The sequence below is a fragment of the Alnus glutinosa genome, chromosome 1, assembly GCF_958979055.1.
Source record: "Alnus glutinosa chromosome 1, dhAlnGlut1.1, whole genome shotgun sequence".
NCBI classification, from domain to species: domain Eukaryota; kingdom Viridiplantae; phylum Streptophyta; class Magnoliopsida; order Fagales; family Betulaceae; genus Alnus; species Alnus glutinosa.
Window position 1 is genome coordinate 38,637,182 of NC_084886.1, and position 11,200 is coordinate 38,648,381.

The following is an 11,200-nucleotide window of genomic DNA, read 5'->3' on the forward strand; positions in this document are numbered from 1 at the left end:
ACCCTGAATAAAAGTAAATAAGAGTCCAATGAGGTTGTAAAGCCGAGTTTTAGCAAAGAAATCGAAAGGCAATAGAACCAAGTTCTAAGAGTTTGTTTAAGACCATAAATGGAATTATGAAGTTTACAAACAAATTCATGACGATCCTATTTACAAATCTTTGAGATTGTTTCATATAAACCTTTTCCAAGAAAGAACCATGGATAAAGGCATTGGAGACATCCAATTGCCTTATAGGCCGCTTAAATGGCACTGTCATAGCAAATACAATCCGTATAGTGGAGGGTTTAATAACATGACGAAAGGTGTCCGTGTAGTCTACTCCACATTGTTGTTCAAATCCTTTAGCCACCAATCTAGCCTTAAACCTATCAATGGAGCCATCAAGCTTTTGTTTTATTTTATAGACCCACTTATTTCTAATTACATTGTGTTGCAATTATCTTGGACAAAGAGTCCAAGTACGATTAGTAATTAGAGCTTGAAACTCCTGAGCCATAACAGTTTCCATCTAGAATCAGCGACTACTTTGGAAAAGAAAGTTGGTTCAGTGGCAAAAAGTGTAGGAGGATGTTTGGTAGTATAAAATAACTCGTACTCAGCAAATGTCTATGGTCTGAGAGAATAGTACAAGACCTAGTTATCATGGAATGACTAGGAAAGGTATTTTACTAAGAAGAGAGAGCAATATCAGATGAAGGTATATCTTGTACTGCTTGAGGAGATTCTTGTTAGAACAGATTCTGGTATGGTAGTTGATGAACTGGATGAGCCTATCTCCACTATCCTACAAGAAAGAAAGCTACGTCGGGGGGAAGCCGACAATCCCATTCCGATGCTTTTGTCAGTATTATCTTAAGTGTATATTACTCTTAATCACAGTGAGCAATCTAAATTATACCTGTCTAGTTGTGAGGTATTTATAAAGGGAGTGTCGAGAGCGGTCCGACTTTTCCATTGGACCACGTGTCAGATCCGGAGTGCTTGTCGACTACTCGGATCGTGGGATTGAGGTGTACTCTCCACGATCGTTGCCAAGTCGGTCTTTAACCGACTTGAGATCGTGGCGTCGTGGTTCGAACTCCGCAATCATTGCGGAGTCAACCCTCAACCGGCTTTAGATCGTGATTGCGGAGTCAACCCTCAACCGGCTTTAGATCGTGGGGGCACCTCCCTTTTGTGCGGATCATGGGACTGAGATATATTCTCCACGATCGTTGCCAAGTCGATCTTTAACCGACTTGAGATCGTGGAGTCGTGGGACTTCCTTCATGGTCGTCATAAGGTCGACTTTTAACCCTCCTTGATCTTTATGTAGTGACGGCAAATTACCGAGTCCGTTGGATAAAACAGTCTTGGGAAGTCTTAATGGGCCACGATCTTGGCCCATTGGGCAGAATCGGATTTCTCCCCTAACAGTTACCCCCCAATTCCTTTCGCATGAAGTAGTTTCAGTGAAAGGAATTTTCTTGCGCGGTTTTGCCGGGCTTTGGATGCAAATTATACTGGCTCGCTTTTCCGGAAAGAACCGGGAAATCTTGTATTGCAAAATTTTTAAAAATTCAAAATGTTTGAATTTAAGCGCCCTTGGAAACGGAAACGCCCGAAATAATGACTTTGGTTATGATGAGATTCAGAATCTGTTGTCAGATCGGTTCGTATTCTTGCACGGCGCGGACATTGTTAGGTTGATCCGAGCTTCTCATGTTGCGTGTAATCACGCTCATTAGACTTTTGGCTGTGGAAGCTCTTTCACGCGCGGGAACGTGCGTGTGGCTCGTCTCCCAAGGCCAGTTGTGCGCCCGACGGTTACAAAACTTTTAACTCGGCGCATTCAATGAACGTCTTTTCAGCTTCCTGAAGGACTATATAAACCCCCTCATTCCTCATTTTTACTTTTCATCATTCACTGTTCTGTAAAAACCTCTGAGTTTTCCTGCGAGGATTCCCTTATTCGGCCAATCTTTTCCTGTTTCCCAGTTCTCTTCAAACAGCTGACCGATCTCCTTCAGACTTTTGATCAATTTTCTTCAAACCTTTGATCGATTTCCTTCAAACCTTTGAACGATCTCCTTCAGGCTTTTGACCGATCTCCTTCAAACTTTTCACCGATCTCCTTCAGGCTTTTGACCGATCTCCTTCAAACTTTTGACCGACCTTCTTCAAACCTTTGATCGACTTTCATGGCTTCTGATTCAGATTCTGATGGTGCTCCCGTTGGTGGCGGCCCGAATCTCGTTCCTCATGAGTATAGGTTTAGGTCTTTGATTCCGGCTTCTGAGGAAGGTCGTCTTCGCCGGAGCTATAATATCCTGGACTCCGTGACTTTCCACTTTTAGGAGCCCGGCCAACTTTCCATTGCGGGCGGTGACATGGCAATTACCGAGCGAATGCTGATGGCAGGATTTCGATTCCCTTTCACTGGGATTGCCAGGGAACTGTTAGTGCAGCTGGGGGTGGCTCCATCTCAGATAAAATTGAACGGATGGAGATACCTGTTTGCTTCTTTCGTCCTTTGGAAGATCAAGCTTCAGAAGAGGATGTCTGTAGCCGAGTTCCTCACCATTTACCGAGCTGGCTTCCAAAGAGATGGCACGGTAGAGTTTATCGTCCGCAAGAAACCGTCCTTCATCCATCTGGCTTGGAGATATTCTAACAACAAAGAATGGAAGGAGTAAATCTTCAGAGTCTCTGGCCAGTGGGAGAGAGCCAAGTCCTCAACGTCCCAGGACTGAAGGGTACCCCAGGAATGGGCCCGTATAAGAGTCGGGGCTGCAGAAGCCCCTGAGTTGACTGATGAGCAGGCTGATAATGTCGACGCCATGCTTGCCTTTGCGAAGGCTATGCCCGCCGAAGAGGCGCCGGTGGTGCTCGATTTCGACCACCTCATGACAAATGAGAATATGCGAAATATTCTTGGTTACAACATTCCTATTTCCGATCTTCCCTTCTTGAAGGTGAGGAAGGGTAAATCCCAGAAACCAAAGGAAGATCCCGTGCCTGCTACCCGGAAGGGTAAGGAAAAGGTTCCCGAGGGACTGAAGAAGTCTAAGGAGCATGAAAAGGCTCCAAAAACTATCTAGAAACTCCTTGCTAACGCCCAACGGATCGGTGTCGAGCAGGATGCCAAAGCCAAGAAAGCGGCCGAGAAGAAAACTGCCGAGCTGAAGGCTGCCGAGAAGTCGGCGGGAAAATCAAAGGCTTCCCAAGAAAGACCTCAGTTGGGCAAAGAGCCTGAGGGGGAGCCTGTTAAGAAAAAATCAAGGATTGAGGCGGCACGATCGTACCTTAAATCAATTGGTTCAGCGGTTAAGGGTATTCCCATTCGCGCCGAACCCTTGTCGATAATCTTCTCCGAACACTTACTTCAGAATGTCGAGGAGGAGGCTGCGCCTCATCATCCATCACCAGTTGAAGTACCAGTGCTCCGTGATGAGGATGTGCTCAGCGCGTAGCCTGCGGGCCAGGATGTGACTCTTACGTCCATGGCTGGGGAGGAAGTGGCTCAGACCGCCCTTCCTGAAAGTGGTTCGGCCTTACCCGAGTTGCTGAGTGCACATGTAGAAACCGAGGTCGAGACCCTTCAAATGTTGCAGCCAGAAGTGGCTGCTGAAGTCGGTGATGATGCGGGATCCATCTGGGCCGAAGCTGATAGCGTGGCCGTCGGGGTAAGTACCGGGCCCTTAGTTTGTAATGTGGTCGAGGAAGCAGAGCCAAGTTCTAGCAGGCCCTTTGTTAGCCTGAGGACTGATCAGGTTGGGCCAACGGCAGTGTCTACTTACGATTCCATCGAATTTTTTAGGCCAGCCCGGGAATACGAATATGACGAGGCTTCACTGGAAGAGCGCTTGGTTGGGCCGATTATGGATGCTATACGGGCTCTGACCCCGGTCGATTACCTAGGGAAAAGTACCGCTGGGTGCATTCCTACTGAGGATATGATTGCTGCATTGTTCCAACTTCAGACCATGGTGAGTTTATTTTGATCTCTTTCCCCATTTTTTATACTTATTTTTAACCTTTTCCTTGCTCCGCAGCAATTGGTGGACACCCTTGCCCTGTTTGACCAGCACAGGACTTTCCACCGGGACCAGGTTTCGGTCATAGCCGGACTTCAGCACCGGATTTCCAAGCTTGAGCTCGAGCTGGCTCGGAGACAATCCCTTGACTCGGAGGTGGCCAGGATTAATAAGCTTCTTGCCGAGCGAGAGTCGGAATTGGCCAGACATGATGAGTTAGTTGCTGACGCCGAGCTCAGGCGAAATGCGGCCGAGGAAACCAGCCGAGGATTATCTGCCCAGCTGGATGCGAGGACTCGCGAGATGTTCGCACTTAAGACTCACACTGACAATGTCGAGGCGAAGTATTCGGCTACATCGTGCAGTAATACAACTCTGCGGGCCGATCTGAGCGCTGCGACAACGTAAAGGAAAGTCGTCGAACAAGCTAAGCGGAGTGCCGAAAAAGCTCGAAAAGCTGCTGAGGAGAAGCTAAAAGAGGTTGAATCGGGTTCTCAAATAGCTCGGGCAGATTTACAAGAGGCGAAATCCAAGTGTCACGAGCTTCGGAAGAAGTCCAAGCACTATAAATCGAAGGCCACTTGCTACAAAGCGAGGGCAAATCGATTTCATAGTCAGATTCTGGCATTTACCAAGGTTCGAGACCAAACCTAGGTTAACGGATTAAGGTGTGGTTTTGATTCACTTAAAGAATTTGTGCTTAACCCTTCGACGCCTTCTCCAAATTTTGCCGAGCTGAACTATACCGACTTTATGGACGTTCCCGAGCAAGCTATCTTAGAACTGAGAGGAATAGGCCGAGACTTGATTCCCGATGTCCCGGATTGGGTTGGTGATGATGCCGAACCTATTGGTGAGGTTACTGAGCCGGCGAATTTAAACGCTTCGACTGAGGCCGTTGATATTGAAGCTTCTGCTGCTCAAGTTTCTGGAGAACCGGATACCGAGAAACCTTAGCTAGTTTTTTTATATTTTTTTTTTATTTTAGCTTCGCAGAGCTTTGGCCTTTTTGTAAGACTTTTCATTTTCATGACATTTGGCATTTTTGCACAAAATTTATGCTGGTGTTGTACCTTTTTGTACCCCTTCTTTTTTGTTATATATGTGGTACTAGTACCGTCTAAGTTTTACACTTAGCCAATTTTGGCTAAGTGTAGATTTTGGTGTATCTAGTATCGTCTAAGTTTTACACTTAGAACTTTTTCGATCTGAACCCTCTCAATGTGGCCCAAGTCTCAGACGTTTTTCGACTTGAATCCCCTCAACGTGATTCAAGTCTTAGCTCGAATCCCCTCAACGTGATTCGAGTCATGTAATTTGCAAATGTTGTCTATGGATGTAATATGCTGTTCGAATCTGTATTTCATTGATAAACGACAAAGTTAAAAAACAAGCAGATTACATATAATATTTTCGGAGATGCTAGGCATTCCATGGTCGTTGCAGCTTCTTCCCGTTTGTGTCTTCAAGATGGTATGCTCCCTTTGGGTTGATTTTGATAACTCGGAATGGTCCTTCCCATACTGGCCCCAATTTCCCTTCTGTGGGGTCTTTAGCTGCCGAAGTTATTCTCCGAAGCACCCAGTCACCAGTATTGAACGATCGGGGCTTTACTTTTTTGTTATAATACCGAGCTGCTTTTTCTTTATAAGTAGAAGTTCTGACTCTTGCTTCTTCTCGCTTTTCTTCCAGAAGATCAAGGTGCAGTTTTAATCCTTCACTGTTAAATCCGAGATTATAATGCTGAATGCGAAAGCTCGGGGAACCTATTTCGATAGGGATCACTGCTTCGACTTCGAATGCTAGCGAGTAGGGAGTTTCAGAAGTTGCCAAGCTGGTTGTTGTTCGGTACGACCACATGACTTCCAGCAAATATTCCACCCATCCTCCCTTACGCTTTGGGAGTTTCTTTTTTAATATCTTCACCAAAGTTTTGTTTGTTTCTTCAACCTGCCCATTTGACTGGGGGTAATATACCGATGAGAAAAAATGTCAGATTTTGAGTTCGGCGCACCAGTCCTGGAATGGTTTGCAGTCAAACTGTGTTCCATTGTCAGTTTCTAAGGCGTAAGGTATCCCGAATCTACATATAATCGCCTTTCAGAGGAAATTTTTGATTACCCCGGTTGTGATAGTCATTAAAGGCCCCGCTTCTGCCCATTTGGTGAAGTAATCTACTACGACCACTAGAAATCTGCAATTCCCTTTTCCTGTGGGCATGGGCCCTACAATGTCAACCCCCTATTGGGCAAACGGCCATGGTGAAGAAACCGACCTGAGTTCTGCTGGGGGGTTGGTTTGTAACTTTGCAAACCTTTGACACTTGTCACATCTTCGGACCATTTCCATTGATTCTTGATTCATCGTTGGCCAATAGTAGCCAGCTCGTACAGCCTTGTGTGCTAACATTCTACCCCCCGAGTGACTGCTGTAGACTCCCTCGTGAATTTCCTTCAATACATACTCGGCGATACAGAATTTCACCGACAAGAGTATATCGTGCTGATTGCTTCCGGACTTTTCGAAATTCTTTCTTATCATTCGGTAGTTGCCCGTTCTTAAGATATTCAATCACGTGCCTTGCCCATTCATTAATTACGTAGGCGTCATCGATCTGCATCACCGATCCAATGTCATCCACAGAAGGCTTGTCTAGAATGATAACCCGGTGTTTTGAGGCCGAAATCTTTTCGTCCGTTGCCGACCCTAGCCGAGCTAGTGCATCAGCTCGTTTGTTTTTGGTTCTTGGGATCTGTGTGACCACCACTCGTTCGAAGCGGTCCCAAAAACCCAACACCTTGGCAAGGTACTTTATCATTTTTTCTCCTTTGGCCTCAGATCCACCTTGGATGAGGCCGACAACAACCTGTGAGTCGCTTCGGACTTCGAGGTTTTTTGCTCCTAGATGTTTCGCCAGGCTGAGGCCTGCTATTACTGCTTCGTACTCCACCTCATTGTTTGTGGTTGGAAAGTCTAACTTCAATGCCACTGCAATTTCCTCCTTATCCGGTGTTATCAAGGCTACCCCGGCTCCGCTTCGGGACTTCATGGATGACCCATCGACATACGCTATCCACGTTTCTTGCTCGGGAGTTTCTTGGCTTTCGGGGAGATTGCAAAATTCTGCAATGAAGTCTGCCAGAACTTGGGCCTTGATGGTGGTTCTCAGATAGAATTCTAGGTCAAATTCTCCGAGCTCCACGGCCCAATTTACCAATCTACCTGAGAGGTCGGGCTTTTGCAATACTTTCTTCAGAGGATACTCTGTGAGCACCCTTATAGCATGTGCCTGGAAATATGGTCTTAGCCTCCGAGATGAGGCGATGAGGGCAAAGGCTAACTTCTCAATCCAAGGATATCTTCCTTCGGCTCCGTGCAGCGCCCTACTAGTGAAATATACTGGTTTTTGCAATCCGGACTCCTCTCGGACTAAGATTGAGCTGACAGCTGATGGCGACACTGCTAGGTATAAGTAAAGAATTTCCCCTTCTTTTGGTGAACTTAAGAGTGGTGGGCTGGCTAGGTATTCTTTTAACTGGCCAAAAGCCTCTTCGCACTCGTTGCTTCAAACAAACATCTTCCGAAGTATCTTGAAGAAGGGCAAACATTTATCCGTTGATCGGGAGATGAACCGGTTTAAGGCTGCAATCCTCTCGGTCAATTGCTGTAGTTGTTTTGTCGTACGGGGAGCTTGCATTTCCAGCACAGCTTGGATTTTCTCTGGATTTGCCTCGATTCCTTTATTCGAGACCATGAACCCCAGGAACTTTCTTGATGAGACGCCAAAGGCACATTTCGCCGGGTTCAACTTCATCCGATATCTCCTTAGTGTATCAAAAGTTTCTTCGAGATCAGCCAGATGGCTGATCGCTTTCAGGCTCTTCACTAGCATGTCATCCACATATACTTCTACATTCCTCTCGATTTGGTTGTTGAACATTCTGTTGACTAACCTTTGGTAGGTTGCACTGTATTCTTTAAACCGAAAGGCATCATATTGTAGCAATATAACCCTCAGTCAGTGATGAAGGAAGTTTTCTCTTCATCGAGCTCGCTCATGTGGATCTGGTTATACCCGAGAAGGCATCCATAAAACTAGGAGCTCATGCCTCGAGGTGGAGTCGATTAGGACATCCATCTGGGGGAGAGGGAAACTATTTTTTGGGAACGCCCTGTTGAGGTCGGTGAAATCCATGCACATTCTCCATTTCCCGCTTGACTTTTTCACCAAGACAACATTGGCCAGCCACTGGGGGTAGTCCACTTCTCGGATAAAGCCGACTCTCAATAGTCTCTCCACTTCTTCATGTATGGCTTGGTTTCTTTCTGGAGCAAAGTTTCTTCTTTTTTTTTTGACGGGTCGGTAGTTTGGGTCCATATTTAGCCAGTGCGAAATTACCAAGGGGTCAATTCCTGGCATGTCGTCATGGCACCAGGCGAACACGTCAGAATTACTTCGGAGGAAAGCTATCAAGGACTCTTTGATTTCTGGAGATAACAGAGACCTGACTCTAACTCTTCTCTTTTTACCTCCTACTTCAAATTCTTCCATCTCCTCGACTGGTTCTCCCAACTGTAATTGCTATTGCTCGCCTTTTTCCCCACCATTGCCCCGTGAGGGGGCTCCTTTCATTGTTACGTTATAGCACTGGCGTGCCACGCTTTGTTCTCCCCTTACTTCCCCAACCCCCCTCTCGGTCGGGAATTTAATCTTCAAATGTGGTGTGGAAGTAATTGCCTTCAGATTGTTGAGGGCTGTCCTTCCAAGGATCGCATTGTAGGCCGAGGGTCTGTCGATCAGAAGAAATTTAACCATGATGGTTTTTGTGGTTGGATAGTCTCTGGCCGTTACAGGGAGTTTAATAGATCCGACCGGCTGGACTTGCTCCCCAGTAAACCCCACCAAAGGGCAGCTAGCCGGGATCACCTTTTTCGGGCTAATCTCCATGTGCTGAAAGGCTGACCAATATAGGATATCGGCCGAGCTTCCGTTATCGACAAACATTCGGTGGATTCGGTGGTTAGCTACTTGTAGCGTGACCACGATTGCGTCGGTATGAGGGAGCGAGACTCTCGCATAATCTTCATCTGAAAACCCCACCACCATGGACTCCCTTCGGTGGGATTTGTGGGGTCTCTCTACAGTCATAATCTCCTGATACTTCTGGTGCCGAGCATAGGCCTTTCTATCTGCACTCGTTTCTCCTCCTCCACCGAAGCCCCCGAATATGGTTCGGATATCGGTGATAACCGGTTCATTACGTGGGTCACGACCCCGTGTGCCTCTGCTGTTGCTTCTGCTTCTATTTCGTCGAGGCTCTTCCCGAAGGGGTTCCTCCCTCTTTCTGTCTCGGCAAACTTCCCGGTGCTTCTGAGGGGAGAGATCTCTGTGTCTTTGCTTTTTGTCTTGATGCTCTCGAGACTCCTGATTCTGCCGAGGTTGGCCCTGGTTGTCTGCAATAAAACATAGTAGTTTTCCATTTTTGATGAACTTCTCGATCAAGATTCTGAGATTTCTGCATTCCTCGGCGACATGGCCTCATGCATCATGGAACGCGCAGTATTTGTTTCTGTTTTCTTCTTCCACGTATTTGTTGTGAAGCGGGTAAGGCTTCTCGTACTGCGGGACCCTCTTGATTTCCATCAGTACCTCGTTAATTGGAGAGTTTAAAGGAGTCCACTCATCTATGGAAAACTGGTAATACTTCGCAGGCTCTTTTTTGGTTTCGGTCCGTTTTTCTTCCTTCCGGGCTTTTTCCTTCTTCCCGGGATTGCTTGACTCCGCAATCTTTTTTTTCATGGGACTCCCTCAGAGCCGCAATGATTTCCTCCTGATTTACGTACTTCTCAATCACGTTCGTGAGATCGGCCAGATTCTCAGGATGATTGAGAGCAATCTCGGACATGAGAGGCCCTTCCACCCGTAATCCTTGGTAAAGAGTAGCATAAACCATCTCCTCGGTCGGGTTATCAACCGTGAGCTTTTCCTGGTTGAACTGGATCATATAATCCTTTAGAGATTCATCTCCCTTTTGGCGCATCGCCATTAATTTACCGGACGGCTTCTTTCGTTTGCACCCAACCAGGAATTGGGTTATAAATTTTCGTCCGAGATCTTCAAAACTCGTAATGGAACTCGGTGGGAGTTTTTGGAACTAGTCCCGGGCAGAACCGGACAAGGTGAGTGGGAAGGCTCGGCACGCCAATTCCTGCGGAGTTCCCTACAAATCCATGTGCATTTTGTAGTTGTCCAGGTGCTCGGTAGGATCTTCAACCCCGGTATAAGTTTGGATAGCCGGAATTTTGAATTTTTCTGGCAGTTGGACTGCCATGATACATTCAGCGAATGGGGAAGATCTATTCAAGAGACTGTCTACTCGAGAAATTTTTCCCTTGCTCTTTTGCTGGATTTCAAGCTGCAACTGATTATACTTTTCTTCATACTTCTCATCGAGCGTGGCGATGGTTTCGTTGAGCCTTCTTTCTTCATAATGGTGATTCACCATCCCTTCACTAGGAGGAGGATTCACGGCTCCTTCAACTCGCCGAGATCGATTTTCAGGTCGAGTTCTTTCCGTGAGCCTTCTACTCTCCCTGTCTTCTTCCTCGTGGGTGTTGCTTTCTCTTTCTTCATGTCCTCCAGGTACTTCAGGAACTCGTTCATCCGCCAGCCGCTTCTGCAAACGAATGTTTTGCTGAGTTAGGACCTCCATGTCTCTAGACATTTGGGCTATTCGAGCCTCCATCTCAGCCGTATGTTGATGAGATGTACCCCCCACCTCGTTGCAGGGGTTATTTGCTCCTGAAGCTGTGACTATTGTTATTACCATTTCATATGCATTTTTGCGTAGTAAACGACGCACACTTGCTAGTCGTTTCCCACAGACGGCGCCAATTTGTTAGAACAGATTCTGGTATGGTAGTTGATGAACCGGATGAGCCTATCTCCACTATCCTGCAAGAAAGAAAGCTACGTCGGGGGGAAGTCGACAATCCCACTCTGATGCTTTTGTCACTATTATCTCAAGTGTATATTACTCTTAATCACAGTGAGCAATCTAAATTATACATGTCTAGTTGTGAGGTATTTATAAAGGGAGTGTCGAGAGCGGTCTGACTTTTCCATTGGACCACGTGTCAGATCCGGAATGCTTGTCGACTACTCGGATCGTGGGATTGAG

General features: G+C 46.5%; 1 protein-coding gene across 1 annotated transcript; it reads right to left on the reverse strand.

The window, feature by feature from the left end:
* Positions 1-5,441: 5,441 nt before the first annotated feature.
* On the reverse strand, positions 5,442-8,571 carry LOC133859845 (uncharacterized). Its single transcript, XM_062295397.1, has 4 exons — positions 8,129-8,571; positions 7,652-7,987; positions 6,484-7,582; positions 5,442-5,969 (listed from the first exon to the last, which is right to left on the reverse strand). Exons 1-4 carry the CDS (start codon positions 8,569-8,571, stop codon positions 5,442-5,444), a joined length of 2,406 nt encoding a protein of 801 aa, XP_062151381.1.
* Positions 8,572-11,200: the final 2,629 nt, after the last annotated feature.